The 23,947-nt window shown below is 39.5% G+C and overlaps 1 protein-coding gene across 1 annotated transcript; it reads right to left on the bottom strand.

The window, feature by feature from the left end:
- Positions 1-3,627: 3,627 nt before the first annotated feature.
- Positions 3,628-18,532, bottom strand: LOC141466399 (immunoglobulin kappa light chain-like). The gene is made up of 6 exons (XM_074150305.1): positions 18,490-18,532; positions 18,051-18,373; positions 13,843-13,876; positions 6,628-6,921; positions 5,097-5,168; positions 3,628-4,387 (listed from the first exon to the last, which is right to left on the bottom strand). The coding sequence occupies exons 1-6, from the start codon at positions 18,530-18,532 to the stop codon at positions 4,254-4,256; spliced, it is 900 nt and encodes a 299-aa protein (XP_074006406.1). The 3' UTR covers positions 3,628-4,253.
- Positions 18,533-23,947: the final 5,415 nt, after the last annotated feature.

Below are 23,947 nucleotides of genomic sequence, written 5' to 3'. Positions count from 1 at the left end.
CTGCCCCAGCTGTCAAACAAATAGTGTTGGTTCAAGCACCTTTTGTGGGTGTGAGAAATGAAGTTGCATTAAATTATGTGGAAATGGTTAGAGACTTCATATTAAATGTAGAGGGACTAGATATGAAGTCTGCTAGTAACATGTACAAAATCAGCCTGGAAACAGATTATTCCTACTGTAATTTTTCAGTTTGATCCTCAGAATGATCGGCAGTTATGCTATTCCAGGAAACAAAAGGAAAAGTCTCCCTGAAGTGACTAATCCATCAAGACATCTTCCTGCAAAGCAGTGCCTCCCACAGGAGCTGTCTCTGTCCCTGTGACCACCTGAACTTTCTTTTGGGGGCCTTTGAGCACTTTGTCACAGCAGAAACTTCTGTCTTTTTGTAGTGTCTATTTGGTTGAATATGAGAGATGATTTCCTCATTTTGGGAGTTCATTGATTTTCAGGATTATCTTGCCTGGTTTCAACTGGGACAGAGTTAATTTTCTTTCTAGTGGCTACTATGTTCAGATTTGGTATAGAAGGAATGTCAATAATGAATATTGCTTTAGTTGTTTCTAGGTGATATTTACAGTATTCAAGGACTCTTTTTCAGCTTCCCATAGAAGCTGAGAAGGAGCATAGACAGAACAATGGAATGGCCAATGGAATATTCCACACCATAGATGTTGTGCTTAGTATATAAATGGGGGTTGGCTGGGAGGCAGGAATCACTGTTCAGGTTGGGCTGGGTAACCAATTCATGGGATGGTGAGAGTGACTGGTATCTTATATATTCTTTTACCATTATTATTATTGTTATTTTCCTTTTCCTTTATTATTAACAGTTATTATTAAACTATCTTTATCTCAACACATGAGTTTGGGTTTTTTCCCTCTCCCCTCCTTTTTTCCCTCTTCTCCCTGCCATTCTGGGAGTGAGCAAGTGGCTGCATGGTCTTATTTGCTATCTAGGGTTAAGCTACAACACCCATGCATTCACTTTGCCACAAATGGCAAAGCTTCAGCTGGAGGAGGAATGAAATCTTCTTGAGAAGCTGAAGCTTCTGATCTGAAATCTCCTAGTGCTCACTGGTAACAGTGGGTAGCCTTTTCTTTTGAGCCTCCCGGTTTTCATTATCTGTTGACTTGACTCTCATCTTCATTCATCCTGCCTTCTGTAAAAGAAAAGCTCTGGGGGAAGTTTTGGGGATTTGGGAACTGTGGCAACAGAGTCTGTGGCTGGCTTGCTGGTGGAGCTGATGGTAGGAGAGTTTATTCATTAGAAAACAAAGGGTTCCCATGTGCTGTAATATCTCACAAAGATTTTCTTCTTGACATATGTGCATTAGGTTGCCTCCCAGGTGGTATGAAAATATTTGTCCAAGATGTATTCAGTAATTCCTGAGGTTAATCTTCCAAGAACTAGGTAATTACAGGAAAGTGTTGTCTTGTGTACGTTATCAAGAAACTGGTAATACAATGAAGTAAAATTTATCTATGGTGGAATATATTTTAGTTAAAACTTGTCAATTACTTGTTGTTAGTTGTCATAACATCTATTTCCCTGTAAATATCTATAGGTGTAGAGGAATGAATTCTCAAACTATTCCTCTGAGATTTTTGATTTCCTCAGCAGTTTCTTAGTGTGTGCCGATGCCCCAGCAGTTTCAAAATCTCAAACTGTGTAGTCCGCTATTTGAATCTATCTTAAAATTTAGTAGTGTTGGTACCTAGTATCAACAGAAGTTAGCTGTTGGCAGGCTGCTATAATCTTTATGCAGGTCTTTCTCATTTACAGCTTCATGTGAGAAGAATCCACAGGTAGCTTTCCTTATTAGCTGTTGTAGGTTATTTTGGTATTTGAGAAGTCAATATTCTCAAGTGTGTAAATTGTTGTACAGTATAGGACAAGAAATTATTCTAGCAAGATAAAGAATACATTGCAAATCCCTTTCCACAGATAAATTCATTTGTGCTGATCACTCCTTTGTGCTTTCATGGCAAAAGTTGATTCCATTCTGTCTTGTTTTCCTTAGAAGCACCAGATTGCCAGTAACTGTTTTTGTAGTATTGCATTAATGCAGTAATTGTTGCATTAATTCTGCAACTCTAACAGGAGTAGAGCAGCTGTAATGCTCATACTTGTAGAGGCTTGAAATCACTGAAAATCAGTTGTGGTAATATATATACTTGAGAAGACATGTCTTTCAATTACAAGATCCTGACAGCAGAAGTTTCCACTTAATAGATAACATCTCACTCTGGTGTGCACTCTTGATAAATAAGACTGCAAGTCCTGCAGACATCCTGCAGCACCCATGTACCATTGTGGTAGTAATAGCCCCTACACGTACTTATAACAAGCACACAATTAGATCAACATGCCTAGCAAACAGTGAGTTTCACTGTGTTATTTACATGTAACTTAGGCATGTGGTTTTTATCACTTTATATTTCCATTAGAAGGAAATGGTTTAGAGGTATACTGTGGTAAAAGGCAGGATGGCTGTGGTCTAACTGTCCTCAGCTTATCACCTGTTCTCATCGCAGCCCACCTCCTCTGAACCAGTTGCGACTGGTTCAGTTTACAGGGTTTTTCCACTAAATAACCAAACCTTCCTGCCCCAGCACCCGGAAGCCTTAAAAATCCACTTGTCTTCTTATTCAGGCTAAATAAATAAAAATTAAAAACTTAGTATGAACCGTATATGTCTGTATAAATAAACTTCGGGACATGTGAGCTGTTGCAGATGTAAAACCTGCAACTGTGTACTTGAGAAACCCCAGAAACGGTGAGGTGATAGCTATGCTCAGAATGGTTTAGGGTTGCATGTAAGCATGTGGGTTTGTGCAGAAAGCTAAAAAAGCTGTGTTTTCCAGAGCTGCATGGAAATCTTGCAAAATCTTTCATTTTTGTGTATGAAACACAACAAATGAATCTGGGGATCATTTTAGTGAAAGAGATCTTTGTTCTTTAATGCAATCAAGGATTTCTCTAGCAGGGATAAAGGTAGGGGAGACTGGGACAGTAATATCAGTGATGCTACTGAAATCTACAGTAACTGCATTCCAGTAACTGCATACAGTAACTGCATTCCAAAAATACCTTTGTAGCTATTTTATTTCACTTTGATTGGCACTGAGGCTTAAGAAATAATAGCATGGGATATCAGCTCTTTCTAAAAGAGTATTTGATTAAAGACTAGACATCCTATCTTTCTTTGTATTGAAGAATAACATGACACTAAAGCCGTAATTAGTAGCATTGGCTTCAAAATGCAGATGGTAAAATAGCTTGTAAGAGATGTTGTTAGTAAAATAGCTGTCGTTGTTAAAACTGAGCCTGGCATATGTTCTCCTTCCCTTGTGATGGCGTGAGCCCCAGCAGGCAGTCCTGTTGTAACAGCACCGCATTTCCCCCTGGTTTGGCTTAGCTCTTCAACAGAAAAGGTGTAACGAGCTAGCTTTTATTGTTCTCTGTAAAAGTCTTTCTGTGTAATACATTTAAAAGGAGAAAACTGATGGTTTTAAGGATCTTTGATTTCCTGAGGAATTTATGCAAACAGAGAAATGAATCAGGTTTTCTAGCCATCATGGTACATGCTGTAGAAATGCTGGTGAACAAACACAGGCCTCACAAATGCACCTGGAGGATAGCTTTTATTGCCCTCTACATCATTATAGATACAGTGAGAATTGCTTTTATGCTTGTCTAACTTCTTCATTCAACAATACTATGTTTGCTTTTAAAAATTGTGTTTAATTGACTCTTAAAGCACACATAATTTCAAAATATTTAAGTCCTGATTTGGTGGATATGTGAGAATTGCAATAAATCATTGATGGCAAAAATGAACAAATACCTGTGAATTTACAGCACAGGAATGCTCCTAGTTAAGCCTTAAGCGCAATGACAAAATGCGTCTGTGGTTAATATGTCAAAAGCCTTGTTACACCTCTAAGCTTCTGTTTAAAGTTAAATTAATAACTACTTTTAACATGAGTACTTTCCTCATTTTGCAATATGGACTTTGAATTAAAATCTGAGGTATCCGACCTTACTTCTATTGCCCACCTCCTGGAAAAACAGGCTGATATAAAAACACCAGCAGTAAAGCAAAACAAGCCCTATGCACTAATGCCGGAACATTATATTGGGGATTTTTTTTTGTTGTTACATATAACACTGAGAGCAGGGCAATCTATATGGATAAGTATATAGCAAAGCAAATTGAAGACAATTTTGTAAATCTTTCCTAAACCAGCATTTATGCTTTCTTTCCTCGGTGTTTCGTTGGAGCCCATGCTCTGTAGATGAAGAAGAGTACAATGAGATAGTACATGGAGCTCTTCAGAAGAAGGACGATGTACACTAAATACGCTGTCCTGTGATACAAGGGATCTGTTACAAACATAAGACAGAAAAGTCTTGTTTAATGTCAATATTGTACAACCTCCTAAAAGACAGGTAGAACTGGGACTGTGTAGTCTGTTTACTGCCGCAATTACACTGATTCCAGTGAACAGTGTATAAACACAGACAATGCCTAAGTGTCCTTTGTGTGGGCTTGCACTGCTAGTAAGTTCTAGACCGAGCAGGTTTCTTAGCACTGGACTGCCTCTCAGACAATGCTGCTGGGTTATTAGTCCCTGCAAAGGCAAGAACATAATTCTAGTGCTTCCAGCACTGGTTACCAGTTGTACCGTGTTTGCTTGAATCCCTTTGTGTTGATTCTTCCTAAATCCTCATTCAAGCTAAAAGAAAATTTATTTGTCCAACATGCTGGGCAATTGCTAGGCTGATGGAGCATGAGCTGAAGCATTGAGCATTTAACTACTTCAGGTATTTAAAGAAGTGGCACTTAATGCGGGTTAATAATCTAGTAGCCTGAACAGCATCCGTGGCTTCCTATTAAAGATACCTAATAAAGTTAGGAGAGCCCCTTATAATCCACAACAGAAGTTAATTCTCTGTGTTTTTAAGTTGCAGGCTCCAGAGTTGAAACATTTCCTGGATGCTATTTAGAAAGATCATTTTCATGATGTTCTGAGCATACATAGCAATATCTAACTCTCGCATGACATGCATCGCTTTCTCACATTTTAATTACCTCTATTAAAAACTGTGCCGTTTCCAGGGTATGTGCTGCAGTCCTCTCCCTGAGAAGCAGTCTTTGAAGAATCTAATGGAAAGAGAGTTTAAATGCCCAAATAAGGCTTTTATTTAATTTTAACAAACATGAATTGAGAAATAGGGGAAAAAAAGAGGCAGCACAGCAAAAGTGAAATGGGAAGTTAGTATTAAACAACAAAATAAACATGTTTAAGATCTGTCTGCAGAGCAGATGTTTCTCTGTAGGAGAAGTAGGATTCATTTGCAGGGAGAATTTGAAGGGGGAAGATGCTTTATAGAAGTGACTGGATACTTGTTGCCATAAGTGGGAGGCTTTCCTTTGCCCTTTCAGGAAAGTGTCCATGAGGCTGTTCCTTAGCAGAATCTCTTTTATTTGGAACTGCAGTCAATTTGACTACCTGATCTTGTCACCGAAGTAGCTGCAGTCTGTTTGCCTTCACAACATACTGTTATTAGAAATGCAGAATAATTTACATCAGAATGGACCTCAATCTGTTACTTAATGGTTGCTCAACACTAAATATTGAAGAGAATGTGTTCTAAGGATCCCCTAATCAGAATTTGCTATTTTGGTGAAGGCTGGTCTCTAAAATAAAACCTTTTTGTGCTTGAAGCAGCAAATTTGTGTTTGTTCTTATTTACAGTGTTTGTATGTGTTGATACATGGGCTTAAAGACATCCGTATTGCATCCCTAAATACATCCTCCACCTAAATAAACTTAAAGCATGGTTTTGTCAGAATATATTTTGAAGATTGAAATGTAGTGGTTATTTACGGCCATGCTTTCACTCATTGGAGTTCCATTAATTTATATATGTTGAACAGATGTAGTTACTGAGAAAATATTAATTTAAACCAATATATGCAGATTTTCCTAAAGATATTATCACAATTTAAACCATTTGCATTGATCATAGGTTAACTTTTTTCTTTAAAATTGCATTGTCTTCCAGATTTTGCTTTGCATAATCAATCTTTCCACAATTAGGTAAGGTATCATATTTTCATACATGGTTATTTCCTCGCTATTGCTGGACTATGAGTAAGTAATATATTTAAACTTTGCTCTACATCCCCAACAATGTCGTTTTTAACTCCCTAGTTTTTTTAACTCCCTAGTCCCCTATGACTAATATCGGGGTGTGTCAGAGGGACTTAAGCCATTGGTAACAGAGAGATAATACTGTTTTCAGAAACTTCTGTTGACTAGAAGGTAACATGGCTCAATGCAGACCTTTCAGCCACACTAGTTTACAGCTGATGAGATTCAAGAACTACTTTTTTTCCTATTACAAAGCAACGTTCACTTCGGGAGCATAGCATAGGCTGGGTTGCTTTTCCTGGAAAAATTTCGGCAGTTTCTTCAGATGTGTATTTTAGCTATTGTTGGGCCAAGGGGCACAGATGATTTCAGGAACAGTAATAGAAAGCATTATTTCTGTAATTTTTTATTGCAAAGAAGAAGTGATGTCTATAATAATAAGTAGAATGAACATGTCGTATATACCTTGTTTTGGCAGTGAATCCTTTCCGCTTTCATGCTCGTAATTGCAATAATAGTTCTTGTCTTTGTTCTCCGCTGGTACAGTTAACCAGCTGCTGATTGAGTATTTATCCTCTTTTGTGGGCTTCCAGGCATCTCCTTTTACTATGTTGTCTGTTACCTTCTTATTTTCTTCATCGGTCCATGTCACCCGAATAACATCTGGGTAGAATTTCTCAATAAGGCAAACATACATTATCTGATTTTTATGTTTCTTCTGCAGGATTTCAAAGTTTGCCGGTTTAGACTGTTCTTTGTCTGGATTGGTTATTGGGGAAAAAAAATTAACAAAATAGAGAGTTGGAAGATCAGTAGTATACAACAAATAAATACGCAGCCACAAAATACAAATTCTGAAGAGCAGCAAGCTAGATGTCTTATTAACAAATGTTTTAGCTCTCTAATTTGTTATGAAATACTTAGGATGGGAGTAGAAATGTCTCATATATGAAAGGAATTCTAGGTAATAGGATGGATGAATTTCCATCCTTGAAGTTAAAAAAAGTTCTTGGCAAGCTGAACTAACCTGGCTTTCAAATACACTTTATATTAAATATTATTTCAATGGATCCAAATGGCAAGTTTTAATTTTCAGTCAAAACCATTTACAATACTTTTTAGAGTAAATGGAAATAGAAAATATTACTTTTAACCTTAGTTTTATGTGTGTTGTTTTACAGAGAACTAAAATGGATAGAGACTTTTCTGAGTATGGTATAGAAAATCAAGCTTAAAATCAGAAGACAATACAATTCAAATATTACTGATTCTATGATTCTAAATTCATTTTTGTTTAGACAATATAGAGTCTTCCAGAGTCCAGAGAATTTTTGATCTAAGCTTTGATACTGTGCCATGTGCATGAAGAAACATTATTTAAGTCCTAAATTATTTAGAGAACACTAACATCTAGACTGCTTCATTCATACTTCTTGTCAAGCAGCACATCTGATAGACAAGAGTAGACTAGATCTACTCTTTAATATTAGAGTAGATTAAAAATATCTAACAAAATATTTCTTGAGTATTTTATTAGAAAAATAAATTTGTTTGATTATTTAAAAGCTTAGAAACCTACTCAAAAATGTTTGAAAAATTATTTTTGAGGAACATTCAGAAACTGAAATATTGTTGAAGATATTAATAATCTTCCTTGAAAGTGAGTTAGAAAACTTCAGGCAACTACGTGAAAGCCTATATTCCATAGCCTTCAAAGCAGTACTGCTGTCAGAAAGTGTATTTGTCTGCAGCAGTCTTTGACAATTATTAAATAATAATAATAGTTCCTGAAAGAGCTCTGTTCATTCTTTTGATAAGAGGAATTTAATATTGCTTTCTAATGTTCATGCAAAAACAACTACATGAAAATTTTGTCTACAGAATGTTAAAGGTGGACCACCTACCTTTCAAATCTTTGAAGTTTTATGTCCCCAGTATAAGTCCCCACTGCTAATTAATGAACATCTGCTATATCTAATTTTTTTTTTCAAAGCTGGTATTAATTTTGTGATTTTGGGGAGAGAAAAACTGGCAACAAAAATTTATTTTTGGCATTTTTTGGTAGTCATCTCTGGATTAAGCCTTATGTTATTAGGAGGAGTCCAAATCATCCAGATTTTGTCCACACAAAGAAGACATTTTGATATTATAAAAGTGGAAAGTAAATTTAAGAGTCTGTTTTAGTTAAACGTGAGTTTCTGCAATGCATGCACAGGTTGTGCTCATGGGCAATCGTTTTTGTCTATGCTTAACTGCTAGCGAAGACTACATACAGTTTTCAAAATTTACTTTTCATATATAAAAGGTACTGCTTAAGACTATTTTTTTTAAGGCAGCAGAAAGATTTTAGGTGTTCATCTCCTTAGACCTCTCTTTCTCTTTAAATTCCTAGGTAAATCTCTGCCACTGAATTTGAGCAGCTAGATCCACAGGGTTTAAAGTGTGGTCTGGCTGAGTGGTGCAGTTTTCAAGCATTGTGAGAAAACACATTAATATAAATATGTATTTTTGTCAAAAAGCTTACACCTTTCTTTAAGTAATCTGGCTATTCTAGAGCAATCTTCTACATTGCACCCCCCCTAAAACAACCTAGTGATTCTTTGAAGTATTTGATACTCAGTGTTTGAAAACAAAGATGCCCAAACCATAAGGCTGCCTTCAAAAAGATAACCCTTATACTATGCATTTCCTTAATTTTGTAGATTGGTCATTGAAATGAAGATGTGGACTGAGTTCTGTTGTACCAGAAATAAAATTACTAACAATTTTGTGGATCTCTAACATTAATTAAGGTGTTAATTTTCAAGATTAAACTAATTTCTAAAATTATTTATTTGTTTCATAGTTGTTTATGTTAAGAAGACCAAGATGTAGCTCCTCTACCAGTGACATTGCACTCTGCAAATCCTCCTGACTATTTTAAATGTTTCTTTTAGTTTTTCAAAGCTTAATAAATTGCCCTGACTAATTTCAATAGGCTAAAATTTGCCTAGTTTTATGTTATTCTCTTGGATTATCAAATCTAAATAGAGAGGCAGAGACAGATGCTTCCAGCTGCTAGTTCATCCTGCCCATTTCAGAGACTTCTATTAAAATGGAATATTTTCTACCTCTGGAATTGCCAGTGTCTCTCCATTTACCATAAAAAGACCCTTTAAGCGAAATGCCTAAGTCATATCACAGTATGGAGAAAACACATTGCTTGAATAACTGCAACTGTGCATGCATGGGGGAGTGTCACGTATGGAAATAGGTAAATGGATGACAGTGGAGAACTGAACAAATTAAGTTTTGCATATATGCATATATATAGATGTTTTTGTGTGGAAAAAAAAAAAAATTTTAAAAAAATGTAAGTATGCCTGGGGATAAAAAGTATGAAAACTTGTAGAATTGTCTGTAATTTTGATGTATTTTCAGGCAGATCTGTAAAGTCCTTGAAGTCAATGAGACAGTTTACACTGGCTCATCTGGGCAAAAGGTCTGATCCTTTATGAAAAAGGTTAAAGTGATGAACTGATGAACACTCCACTGTCTATTTGGGTTTTGGTTAAGCTTTCAAAAATTTTTCTGTTTACTTTGTTAAACAGTTTTCTAAGGCAGGTTTTAAGAGGTACACAGGTCTTACTTTTTAAAATAATATATAAGCATGTGCAGATATTCCTTAAGCTAAAAGCTGTCTTTTCTCTCTTGTAATAATGCAGTGAGCCTGAAAAACATTGTGCAAGTAAAATTGTGGAATTAGGCTTGAACTCAACGAGCTATTAACGAATTTGCGTTCAAAATTTTTTTATAGATTAACTGTCAAAAGTTTTCTTAATCAAATTCCTCTACAGTTTCTTTATACTTATCTATAAACAAGGTTTCTAAATAAGGTCAATGTGTTCTTAAACTGAAATTTTAATTCCCACTACTTGGATTACCTCACAAAATGGAGTAATTTTGTCTGAAACTCAAAGGTCAGTTCCCCTTCAAGCCAGGGGGACCTGAGAGCACTCAGCACACTCAGTTCATAAACAGTGTTCTTGTCCTGCTTGCCAGCGACTTCAGGTATTATCACTGATAATTACACAGTATAGTCCTGACCTACAGATACTTTAAAGAGCTGTCAACATTTACTCCAAAGCTTTTCCATTACAAAACTTAAAAAAACTGAGTCTTTGAAAACACTTACTGGAGACAATGAGTTGTGTGCCAGAACAAAATATCTTGTCAACCCCCCCACTGGTACATTCCCTTACAGAAACTACTTGGGATGTTTTGGCCAGACAAGGACCGTATTTAATAACCATTATATGAACATTCAGAGTGTATTCATTTGGCTACATGAATGTAGAAAATTTGAATTCAATCTCAGCTAATGCTGCTGTTCTCTTTAGTGATATGTACTAAATTCAGTTTCAAGCTAATCTTTGCCATCACTTGTTTAAAAAAATATCAAACCAAAGCAAAACTACTGCTGTCCAGGGTGTTGATTGAGCTACTATATTTCCTCTAGATTTTCTTTCTCGAAAAATTCTTTTTTTTTCCAGGATGTTGAATGTTTTTGACAGGATTTAAAAATGCACACATGCTAGACTACTGTTTAACTGAATTAATGAAAGTCCGTCCTGAACTGTAAAGGCCACATCACTTTTCTGTATTATACTTGAAAATCTATATTTTAATTTGTGTTGTAATTTTAAAATTAGCATATCACATTCCCTCTCCTCTAGATTTTGGATTATTAGAGCAAGGCATATTTTCTTAGATACTAAAAAACTTACCAGAAACAATAAGCTTGGTGCCTGTTCCAAAGACTTTGTAATAGTCACTGTATACAAGTGCTTTGCAAAAAACCAACCTAGTCTCAATGTTTTTAAAACCTCATTTTGCGTCAAAGCCTAGCCTCATTTTCTTATTAGAAATGACATGTTTCTTTTCACTCTCTGATTTCTATAATTAAAACTTTCCATACAAAATGGTGTATGGATGAACTTCTGTTTGCTCATACAACAGATTTCACTTATGTTAGTCGTTCAGGTTTAAATAAATAAGCTTGCATATACACAAAAGCTAAGGATTTGGAATACTGATAAAATGGAGGATGGAGCCCTAATTTAACAGTGAGCATTCAAAATCACAGAAATATTTAAGCAGATCCTGCACACCTGAGATTTGTAATTTTCTAGACTGAGACTCCTTCAGCATTCCCTGAGGTTTCTATTGAAAACATGAGGAAGAATAAAGATTATCACCTTAACAACATGGGAAATAATGCATTTTTATATATGTTCATGTACATCTGTGTATGAATATATATATCCTGCAATAAGAACCTCAGGCTGCATGCTATCACCAATTCAAGCTGATCTTTTTGGGTCATGGCTTTAGGATAACACAGACCATTATGAACAAGTGAATGTTCACACTGAAACCTGTTTGTGAACGTTGCCCTAAAAGAAGTGGATACTGAATTCATCTTCATGCCCATGAAATCCTTGATATTTCAAGCCATTAGCAAATGTTCCTATTAGTATTAATCATGGTAAGAAGCTTTCACTCTGCAGATTTCTTTTAAGAAACCTTTCTTTTAAGAAACCACATCTTCCCTTATTTATGTCTTACAGCTCCGTCCTTCTGCCCTAACACTCATTTGGAGTTTCAGGTCTACTGGGTTTTGATTCAGATTTTCATGCTTTTCCCTGTTAAAAAAAAGTACTAATGGAAACTAACGCATACATTAATCTTCACCATTTTAATTTAAAAGGGCAGAAAGTCAGTTTCATCCACCTTCAGGGAGCGTATAAGTAAATTGCCTATCTTTAGGCAACGTATATTTTATAATATAAAATTAAAAAAAATAATTGTAGCTTTTTGAACTCTGAACTTCAATGCATTTGATGAAAATAAGGTAGATACTTCATTAATATTTAGGAGATAGCATTTAAAGAAATCAAGTATTGCTGCCATAATTTCTGCAATTAAATTATTTTCTAGAAATGTTAGTAGATTGTTCTTTTTATCACTTCAAAATAAGTTAGCAGTATGCTTGTGAGCTGCCAGGGAGACCCGGCTGCAGCTGTAGCAGAAGAGATGACAGAGGGAAACTAGCCCCACGCTGCCTGACCAAGCCACTCCGCTTCTGTGCTGAAGGAAAAAAAAATGGATTTGGAGAGGCTGGTTCAGTCTCAGCTTCCCTGTTGCAACCTTGTGAGAGCCTAAATTCCCCGGAAAGATACTTGCAGAAGAATCCTACATTGCCAGTTTATGTTGGATTAATAGTCCTGTTCTGCTGTAAACTTCTAAAAACTCATCTATTCCACCAAATGCAAATATCAAACCAGTCTCTTAATTCCCGGCCCTTCTGTTACCTGCATTATCATATGTCTCAAGCAACTTCCTTTTGGTCAAAGCTAATTAAAACAGACAAACGAGGACAAAATCAAGTTCATTACAAGTTGATGGGAGTTTGGCTCTGACTCTGTCAGGATTGAGCTGGGAAAAGGTTCTGCTCAAGCTCAATCCCTGGTAATTCAATTGAATTAAGGTCACTTATCCTAAATCCTCGTTTTCTCCATTTCTTTCCATTTGGAGTAAGTTACTGAGCTAATATGGGATAGTCCCCTCTGAAAAGACAAGCTGTGATGAAATGCCTGATCATAAGCATGAGGTAACTACAGCCCTTTTACTCTATTCATTGGTCAGAAGCCTTGGCCACACAAAGACAAAATCCTATGGAATTAGAGTGATGCTTTAAAATAATATATTTTAAACTGTAGATATGAAAAACATGACAACTGCCTGATTACCAAGGTAAGGATCTTCACTAAAAACAACATGCTTATCCTGACATGGATATTTCTATTGAATTATAGTTATGATTTACTTAGACTTTCTGACATAAATCGTTAAAAACAATTGCTGCTTGATATGCTAATATAAATTTGTATATTTAACCAGGCTTAAAACATTTGGTCGCAATAGTTCCTGTCCCTTGTGTTTGTGTAGCTGTTTACTCCAGGATTATGGCATTTAAAGCACATTTAATGGGAAAATGAAGATTTTTATCCTCCACTTCCCAGTAAAATAAATGTCTCTGCAGGAAAAGCAAAAAAATTAATCACTTCTTCATATGCATGTTATTAAGCAATAAGAAGAGCATTTGGAGGTAATAATTTATTTCTACTGCCAAAGTGCTGTGTACGTGACAAAAATAATTAGGGACAAGTTATTTCACTTTTACTAGCTGAATTAAAAAAGGGGTTTTGGTGATGGTCATTGCATATTGCCCTTTTTTTCTGCATCAGGAAGAGGTTTTCTTTTTTTTATGCTTAATTCACAGTTGCTCGATTCCCTGCTTGTTCCTTCAGTACAACTGGAGGAAAGAATGAGGGCTCTGGAAACTACTACAGGCTACTACATTTCCCACCACATTTCTAAGGAGGAGTATGATCAAAAATGGCTCAAAATAGCTCCTTTTCAGAAACATTTGTGATCCTAAACCACTGCATTACAAATTCAACAAGGCTTATGGGAGGAACGACAATCTGGGGAGGGGAGTCCTGTGCAAGGATGGTGCTGGCTGAGGCTCTAAGCAGACTGAGTGCCCTTTGGGACACTATGACACTCATTTATATGACCCCCCCAAGCTCACCCACCTTCTCTAGCTTATTGCATGGAAAATAGCATGTAACTTACCTGATACAATGAGTTTTGTACCGGAGCCAAACACCTTGTTGTAATAACCAGTCACAGTGAGTAAATTCTTTGCAATAACAGTGCAGCTCTGTTCTCTTTATATGGGTAAATAGTATTCTTAAAGAAAATCAGATTTGCTGTATAATCAAGTTTTAGACCCTTGAAAAGTATAAAAGGAGCAGTCATCTAAACTAATCTAAAAAAAACCAATAAAGGTGTGGAGGTTTTTGAGAGTATATATGTTGTTAAATAGACAGGATACATCTCAACTGATTACTGTCTTCTGAAAGTTTAGATGGACAGTGCAGACTGAGCACCTTGGCTCCCTCTGCTTTCTGGAGAAACTATTTGATCAGATATTGGCCAAGCAATTTGTTCCTTATACATCCCCATTAAATCAGACCTAGAATTGTTGAACATTGTACTGACATCTGAACAGCACAAGACCCAAAGGTTTGACACTTTTCTTTCAGAATGAATTAGAAATATTGCAAAGGTTGAATATGCATATTTAGACGAAGACATCTTTCAGTTCTCTGAATGCTATCTTTGCCATATTTAAATTCATCTTTAAGAAGAAAATAATAATGGGGTTAGTTATACATCTGTGCTTCAATAGCTGTTGTGTTTCCCCCATTTCATACATAAATACAAAACAATTACGTTGTGATCTGCATATGAAAATCGTGTTTAAGAGGAAAATCCTGCAAAGCATTCAGTAAGGTTAAAACTAGCAGGAACTAAAACAGCAGAGCACTTCAGGCAGCCAGTGTCCAACCATATTGAAAAGTATTTCAGAAGTAGTAAAGTTTTACATTTTGTACTTACTTGAAACGATAAGCTTAGTTCCACTTCCAAATATTTTGACATCAGCGTCTCACAGTCTGATAATGCTTAGCAATATCTCCCGCACTGCGCTTTTCTTGCACAGGCTACAGAAAAAGTCCCTCTGATTTAGAGGTGGGTGAATTTTCAACATTGACTATGGTGCCATTTTTAGAAATACTATGACTAATGAGTAAAAAGTTCAAGTTTTTAAACCTGGCGTTTTCTGAGAAGAAAGTGGTTCTGTGCTTATTTTATAACTATGTTCTAATCCTTTTAGCTCTGGGATTTCTCTAACAAAGATCTCTTGCCTCTGGTCTGCTAGGTTTTCTCTGGAGTAATGTGTTTTTGCTGTTTTAAGAAGAAATGAGATTGCATTATGATTCCCAAAGGAAATTAAGAAAGTTTACTAGTTATTTGTTGTTTTGAATATACAGGTAAACAATTTTTTTCCTAAGTGTCCTTTCTTGTGAATTACTTATTGTGTGAAAGTATCTTAACTAAAGTTTCATCAAAGTCATATTTTGAAGTCCATATTCTCAATACAAAGTCCATATTCTAAACAAAACTCACTGACTCCCATAACTAAGTTCATGCCTTTGGCAAGTGGTTACACTGTCATCTTTTTTTGCAAAAGCAGCTGCCTCTATACAGGCACAACTTAATTGCAAATTGCATCAGAGGACGTTTTTGATCAGAGGCATGGATAGCATTTTAAATTTCTATGTAACTCTTCTCTGCTTTTTACGATTTGACTTAATTCTAGTGACCTTGATAATAACATGTATTTTCTGAGCAACATACTGTAGGCATTGCTATATGCTTTACACTGAAAACAGCATTCATCTTATTGATTGCATAGTTTCATCACAATTAAGAATAATACAAATAAAAAAGTAAACCAGTTACTTTCAGTAAGGCCAGGAACTAGAAATTTATTACATTCTAGGCAGTTTTCTTCCTCAATCAGCTTATACTGAACCACCTCTAACGATAAGAAACTTTTTGCATTTCTCACTTGCTGTTCTAAGAGTAAACTTTCAAGCAGTTGACTTTTCTTTCCCAGAAAAGGGATGAACTCATCCTAATATTTAAATTTTTACCTCTCCACATTTTTCCATTCCCCCGTCCTTAGCAAGTGTTCACTAATTGTACTAGAGGCAATCTCTCTATTCATGATGTCGATATATTTATTGCCTATCAACCCACTCAACTGGGGCACCACGCACAGTTCACAGACAAAACATGATTTATCAGGCAGAAATTAGTTTTCCTAGTCTTTCTTTCTTAATTATCTGAGATTCTTAATTATCTATTATTATCATTAATAACCTGAATGACTCTGTGAAAATCAGATCAATACTAATGGTACTTACTAGAGACTATTAGCTTGGTTCCTGTGCCAAAGTATTTGATCCAGGTGCTCCACAGTATGTTTTGACTTTGCAATAAACTAACATGTTCTCTTGCTATGCCATTGCTAAATAAAATCCCTTTTTTTTTTTCCCAGTCAGCCCCAGGAGACTGAGCGAGGGCCTGGCCCTTGGCTGCTGGGAGGATGTCAGGAATTTCAGACTTGCACCTGGTTGTCCAGCTGATATCGAATGCCCTTGGGAGCAAATCACTTTCCGAAAGTGTTGCAGATTTGTTAGATAACCCTTCTGCTTAACACCTAAGAACGAGGTGAAGGTTTCTTTTCAATTTTAGACACACAAATAGGTGCATAGGGTTGTTCATGTTAAAAAACACATGCCTTCAGGTGATGATCCTGCTCTTTCCCAAAGGCGTACACCCCCTCTCACCTGCAGTTAAGTGACATCAAGTACTACTAGCACTGAGTTCATTTTTAGTTGTCTTAATTCAATTCAGCAGAGGGAAAGGAGGGAGAGCCAGCACCAGAAGCATTGTGAAGGCATCCATGTGGTGCATGTTGCATTTTCTGCCCCCGGTACGTGGTTATTGTCTGCCCATCTCCTGCAATCACTCCAGGCTCTGCAACAGTAGCTCACCAGCAGCTTTTCATATACTAGCTGGTGGGAGAAGGAGGCTTTTCCTTTGCACACAGGTTTCTTATAAAACAGACATAGATAGTATCAGAGGAGTCACCACTATGGTTGATCAAACATCCTCCATGCTTAGTTTGCCATATAAAAGAAACTGAATTTGAGCGCTTCTGGGATCTTGTGTGGCATACCATCTGCAAAATAACATTAAGAAATTATCATTTGTGGCTAGAGGGAGGAACTAGACCGAGGGTGAAGATCTTTCAGTTGGTAAGTGTAACAAAAGCAGTCCTCTACTCGGAAGGCTCCGGGACAGGAACATCATAATGGCAACCACAAAGCAATGACAAGAATGTGTCAACAGAGAACAGTGCTGACCAGTGCTTTTCCTGCCGTGTCCTTAGACACGCAGCAAATGTGGTCACCACCATCTCACCTGCAGTTGCTGGCACTGTTGGATTATGCTCATGACAGTGAGTAGCTGGGAGGTCCCATTAGAAGAAACAGTGAACCACTGCATATTGCAGACAGCTTGTCCAAGTCCCCTGTATGATCTGAGCTTGCAAGAATGAGGAGGACAAAACTGAACTATAGCCATTTGGACATCTAATACACATTTGAAATTGTTGTGTCATTTCATCACATCAGACTAATATTCTCTAATGAGTTACATTTAAATGAATCAAGAAAGGAGAGTGTCAGGGTACCACAGTAAAAGAAAATATTAAGGAGAGGCTTGATGGTAGAGAAAAACATCTGTGAATTAATTTCTCAGGCATAAGGGTCAGTGAAAAGAAGATTGGAAAATGGACAGATACAGCTCAAAAAAAAACCAGAACAAAAATGCCAACCTTCAGATCCCAGGACGAATAAATAGAAAATCTTGCTCCTCTAACTGCCACTATCTTTCAAGCAAAAATACTACTTCTTTTCCTTTCCTTAAAATTTTACAAACCTTGAGGCTAAAGCTCTCTCTTTCAGTTTTCTTTCTCAGGCCAAACCCTTTGAAGAACTCCATGTGTAGACCTATTTCCAGGAACAACAACATGGAAATGTGACTCCTTTCCATTAAATGAATCCTTACAACCGGATCGCTGACATGCTTGAGCGAAGAGGAGCAGAAGGAATGGAGAGGATGGGTTAGGTATTGGACCTCCACAGTTCCCTTTGCACTGTGCATTTGCTCAGTCGAAATCTCTAGCTTTTGGCAGCTGATACTTCCATGATGTCGGTCAGCACCAAGCATGTCCTGCTTCTCCGGAGCCTGCGCCCGAGGCCAGGCAGCTCATCCACACTGTGGGGTGGGAGTTGGGATCTTTCAAGTTGTTTGTGGTTGGGATGCTGAGGGAGTATTTGTCTCAGTGATCTCAGAGTTCCTACCACAGTGACTATATACCAGTAAGCACAATAGTAGGTAGCAGTGTCGTCTGGAATGACATTATTTATGGTAAGAATACACAGTTTCTGGCTAGAAACTTTTTCAACCCTGTACCTGTGTGCTTGGAAGCCCTCATCTACTACTTTTGTCTCTGCTAAATAGAGAATCCTCACTGGAGCTTTATTTGCCTTCTGTTGATACCAGTGTATGGTGGTGCCATCAAAATCTTCAGAGACGTCTTTAAAGTGACATTCCAGACGCACGCTTCCTTTAGGCTTGGTGAAAGAGAGAGGGCTCTGCGTGGGAATTTCTTGTGCAAATCCATCTGCCAAAAAAAGAGGAGAAATGATGTCATTAGCTGGATCAGGGCTCCGGGAAGATGCCTGTTAGCAGAGCCATGGGTGCCTGTGAGGAAAGGTAAGGAAGTACAAAAGCACTTACGAGACCAAGCAGCTGTGGATACAAGCGCTGCCAGCAGCAGCATGTTTGCTTCTCATACCCTGCTGTCTCTGAGACTCAGGAGAAGGAACCTGGCCCTGGTGCAGAGTGAGCAATGCTGATGGGAGGAGGAGGGGACTCCCTCGGGTGGCAGCTGGTGACACTGTGTGTCAAGCCAGAGGAAGGTGTTCCCTGAGCTCCTGAGGGGAGCAGTGGGGATGGGGGAAGGGAAGGGAAGGGAAGGGAAGGGAAGGGAAGGGAAGGGAAGGGAAGGGAAGGGAAGGGAAGGGAAGGGAAGGGAAGGGAAGGGAAGGGAAGGGAAGGGAAGGGAAGGGAAGGGAAGGGAAGCTCAAGAGGGAGGAGGAGGGGAGGGGAGGGGAGGGGAGGGGAGGGGAGGGGAGGGGAGGAGAGGGGAGAGGAGGGGAGGGGACGGGGAGACTTTCTCTGGCATGGGGCTTTGCTCCGTGGATGGACCATGGCTGACTGCTGTGAAACTCGGAAAGTGTTAAATCATCCAGAGTGTGCTGGAGGTGGTAAAACCACCGGAGATAGGTCTCTTCATGGTCCACATCAATTTTACTATCGTAAAATGGGCATAGTGATGCCAGATACTCCAACGAGGATGAGGTATGGTTCAGGAAGCTTTCTGACCGTCTTAACAAGACCACAAGGGAAAGGTCCCTGAGAAAAACATCAATGCTGGCTGCAGCACTGCAAGTGTGTTTGTGATGGATGCTGGAAACCACTGCAGGCAGAAGGCAGAAAACAACAAAAAATATGGGTGAGTTACTGAACTAAGAGGAAAGTCTTTGGAAAACTGGTATGAGATCCTATAAATAAAGACAACATGTGAGAGTACCAGTTTCTGGCTGAGAGTTGTGCATCTTCAAACTAGCCCTGAAGGTACCAACAGGATTCAGTGAAACCAGTTAGCACTTGGGTGCTTAACTTCACTTTGTGTTTAATACTTTCAAGACCTGAGGCTACTGGTGTTCAGTGTTTGCTTGCACCTAACCTGATCTTCTTTCTAAAGTCCTTTCTAAAGAGCATTCTGTGTGATGGTCCAGCATTTTAGGTATCCAATTACACCCTTCATCAGGAAAAGAAAAGCTGATGAGTAAGCACATACTGGACTAAAGGCACAAGCAAAAATTATTCCTCAGGCTCTTCTCTGAAATGGTTGCTGTGCCCAGGGCCAATATACGAAGTCACTGCAAATTTGAAAAATGTCCATCAAACCTGATAGTTTCAACAAATCTCCTTCCTTCCAAAAAAAAATCTGTTTATCCTATTTGCCTTAACATGAAATGGAAGAAAAGGATGGTTATATGTAGCACATTATCAGCTGTGGTAGATAAGAGACTGTAAATCTTGATTTAAATTGGCCCATGTGAGATTTCATGGTATCTAAATTAGGTAAAAAAATATTTCCAGGGACTTACAGTTGCTTACATGTACAGCAAAGAAGACTATAATGGGCCACCAGAGTTCTGCTGCAGCTGTGCAAACAGCATCAAAGGAGCAGGTGGGTTTCTGGCATTTATGTGCTAATTCTTAAGGCAGTGAAGACTTCATAGAATCATAGAATTGTCCAGGTTGGAAGGGACATTTCAGATGATCCAGTCCAACCATCAACCTGACTGATAAAAACCGTCACTAAACCATGTCTCTAAGCTCTATATCAACCCGTCTTTTAAATACCTCCAGGGATGGTGCCTCAACCACTGCCCTGGGCAGCCCATTCCAATGTGCAATAACCCTTTCAGTGTCAAAATTTTTCCTAATGTCCAATCTGAACCACCTCTGGTGCAACTTGAGGCCATTTCCCCTTGCCCCATCACCTGTGACTTGGGAGAAGAGACCGACCCCCCCTGGCTACACCCTCCTTTCAGAGAGTTGTAGAGAGCGAGAAGGTCTCCCCTCAGCCTCCTTTTCTCCAAGCTGAACACCCCCAGCTCCCTCAGCCTCTCCTCATAAGACTTACTCTCCTCACCAGCTCTGTTGCCCTTCTCTGGACCCGCTCCAGCCCCTCAATGTCTTTTTTGTGGGAAGGGGCCCAAACTGGACACGGCCCTCAAGGTGGGGCTTCACCAGTGCCCAGTACATAGGGACCATCACCTCCCGAGTCCTACTCCCCACACTGTTCCTGAGACAGGCCAGGATGCTGTTGGCCTTCTTGGCCACCTGGGCACCCTGCTGGCTCCTGTTCAGCCCACAGTCCACCAACACCCCCAGGTCCTTTTCTGCCAGGCAGCTCCAGCCATTCTGCCCCAAGTCTGGAGCGCTGCAGGGGGTTGGTGTGACCCAAGGGCAGGACCCAGCACTTGGCCTTGTTGAACCTCATCCCATTGGCCTCGGCCCATCTATCCAGCCTGGCCAGATCCCTCTGCAAAGCCTTTCTACCCTCCAGCAGATCAACACTCCCACCCAACTTGGTGTTGCCTGTGAACTTACTGAGGGTGCACTTGATCTCCTCGTCCAGATCGTTGATAAAGATGTTAAAGAGACCTGGTCCCAATACCGAGCCCAGGGGACACCACTTGTGACCGGCTGCCAACTGGATTTAACTCCATTCACCACTACTCTCTGGGCCTGGCCTCCAGCCAGTTTTTAACCCAGCAGAGAGTCCTCCCATCCAAGCCATGGGCAGCCAGTTTCACCAGGACGATACTGTTGGGATACTTCCTTTGCCCTTAAAAAAGTAGATGTGTGTTTGAAGACTGGAGTGCTAATGACCACCCAGAATTTGAAAAGGATAGTTGTGCAGGGTTAGCTGCTCTTTTTGGGTAGCAGGTAAAGGTTTGGTCTTTCTGCAGCTGATACCAGATATGGAGTGAGAAGATCAGGGGAGTGGTACAGTTACAACCAACCCTGTGGTTAAGATGTTGAGGGATGGGAGTTTTTTGTCTTGATGATCTTTAATTTTTTATCATGGTGAGGATCCCAGTAGGCGCAGTAGTAAGTAGCAGTGTCATCTGGGATTACATCTTTTATTGTAAGAACACACCGCTTCTGGCCAGAAACGTTTTCAACCATGTACCTGTTCGCTTGAAAGCCACTTTCAACTGAAGCTTTCCCTCCTGAAAAGAACAGGAGCCTCTCTGGAGCTTTACCCTCCTTCTGTTGATACCAATGTATGACGGTGCTGTCAAAATTATCTCCTAATGTTTGAATTTCACATGACATCCGTGCACTTTTTTCGAACTTTGTGATGGATAGAGGGCTCTGCACAGGAATTTCTTGTGCAAATCCATCTAGGAAAAAAGAAAAAAAAAAGAAGAAAAATTATGTCATTAGCTGGAATTCAGGGATTTAGGAAGATGCCTTTTAGCAGAGCCATGGGTGCCTGTGAGGAAAGGTAAGAAAATAAGGAAATACTTACAAGACCAAGTAGCTGTGGCCATAAGTGCTGCCAGCAGCAGCATGTTTGCTTGTCGCGCTCTGCTGTTGTTGAGACTCAGAGGAGGGTGAAAGAGACCCGAGATGGGCACGGTTTTGTGTTGCAGGAGCAAGTGACTCTCTTGAGCAGTCTTCAGCAGCGGGTCTTCTGTGTGCAAGTAGATGGGGCACATTTGCAGAAAACCCTCTACAAGCTGGCAAATGCTAAAGTTGGTTACAAGGTAGTAGTCCTGTCTGCTTTTCAGATAAGTACGAGAAACATGGGTAAACCCTAGGATTGTGGCCCTTGATAACTTGAGCCAGAGCCACTGAGGAAGGGTTGCGAGTAAGATCAGCTCCACTGTATTGGGGCGTGAAGGTTTCAGCCCGGATGTCAACCCTGGTGGGCGGTGAGTGTGTGCCATCACCCAGAGCAGTGCGGAGATGCATACAGTGCCTGAGGGGGCAGGAGGCATTCCCCCACCCTGCTAGGGACCTCCTTTTTCTGCTTCAGCTTAGTCACCCAGCTGTACCACCCCAAAGTGCATGGGATGCCCCTGTGCTGGTGCTGCCCTCAACCGAAGCAGCTGGAGGCCATCAGTCTGCAGCGACTGGGGCAGCTGCACCACAGGGATGTGCTTCTGCTTTGGTTTTGAATGCGGGAGGAAATGCACAGCCACAGGATTTTGGTTTTGAAGCTCAGATGAGATGTAAACACTTCTTGGAAAGGAAGGCAGGAAAACAAAAGCAAGCCCGGTGGGGGCTGCTGTCAGCAGCCATTGCAGAGGGACATCTCAATGTGCAGGGCTGGTGCCACAGGGTGCTCCCCTGTGACTGTTTCCTGTTTTGAGCAACACAGGATTAATTTCTCTTTCAGTAATTTTACTTTTCAGTAAGGTCTCTTCTAATGTTTGGGAAAACGGCATTTTTAGAAGACTCTACTATCTGAATTTGTGAAAATATTTCCTTTATAGTCAGCTATGGTATGTGGGTTTCAAGGTCTCAGTGTTTTCGAGCTAGCCAGGTGCAGCAATGAGGACGGAGACCCAGATACTTGACCCAAACTGGCCAACAGGATTATTTCATACCATGAACGACACATTCAAAATAAATTAGAAAGTTTGCTGAGGAGTTCTCTCTCTTCTATGATGGCTGTGATCCCGAGAACTCCTTGCCCTGGTGCCGGACCCCTGAGCCCTTCCCTTCCCCCTGAAGCCACAGCACTCACAGTGTCCAACTTTTGCTGTTCCTGCGGGGAGTGCACAGCATCCTGCTGATAGAATTGGCTGAGTATAATCCTTACATATTTTATATTGGTATTGGGTTCAATACTGGTTCTTTAGTATTTTTAATGTTAATTACTTAGTCTTATTCTATAAAATCTATTTATATTTCAACCCTCGGGTTTCCTTGTTTTTCCCGATTCCCCTTCCCGTGTGGGGAGGGGTCACCGGGTGACAGAGGAATTGTCTAAATGGCAATAAATTGTTGTGGGTTCTTCAAACCATAACAGGCTCGTGAGCCAGCTTGCCAGGTGTGAGGGAGATGAGCTGCTTCAGCCTCGCTGTTGCTGGCAGTCAGGCACATGCAGCAAGCCAGCAGTAAGTACGTGTTGCTAATGGCTTGTAAATGTGCCCATGAGCATCTGGTCCCAGGGAGAGGCAGGCAAGGAGAGACACTTGCCTCTGTGTGGTGGCAATGGAAAGGGTCTCCCTCTTCCCAGTAAGTATCCATGGGAAAGTCTATTTAATTTTCTATCAAGCCACCCTGAGGGGAGTGAGAAGGAGAAATGCCTCAAGCACCAGCAGGTGCAACAAAGTGATGAGGAAAAGAGAAATATGAAACAGTCTTTAAGGTGAAGCGAGGGAGCTGCAAGGAAAAGATCACCCATCCCAGCAGCATCCCATGACAGTCTCCTGGCTGGGCAACTACAGTTAATCAGAATTAAAACTGTGTTTGTGATTGTATGTTGAGGAGCTGTTGCCAAAAACTACCAGGACGTGTATAAAAGAGTAGCAGTATGCTGCTATTCTTCTGATCACACAGCACAACTGTATAAGGCACCTGATCCCAGATGAAGAGT

This window comes from Numenius arquata, chromosome 7, assembly GCF_964106895.1.
Source record: "Numenius arquata chromosome 7, bNumArq3.hap1.1, whole genome shotgun sequence".
Taxonomy (NCBI): domain Eukaryota; kingdom Metazoa; phylum Chordata; class Aves; order Charadriiformes; family Scolopacidae; genus Numenius; species Numenius arquata.
Note: the sequence above shows the minus strand (reverse complement) of the source record. Positions and strands in the feature narration are given on the sequence as shown.

Bases quoted from the DNA above. Each gene is read 5' to 3' on its own strand.
- LOC141466399 (XM_074150305.1), bottom strand. From the start codon at position 18,532: ATGCTGCTGCTGGCAGCGCTTGTATCCACAGCTGCTTGGTCTC. The intron at 13,877-18,050 runs GTAGGAACTCTG...TATTACAACAAG, and splicing joins ACTGGTATATAGTCACTGTG to GTGTTTGGCTCCGGTACAAA. The intron at 5,169-6,627 runs GTATATACGACA...TCTTTCCATTAG, and splicing joins GGATTCACTGCCAAAACAAG to ATTCTTCAAAGACTGCTTCT.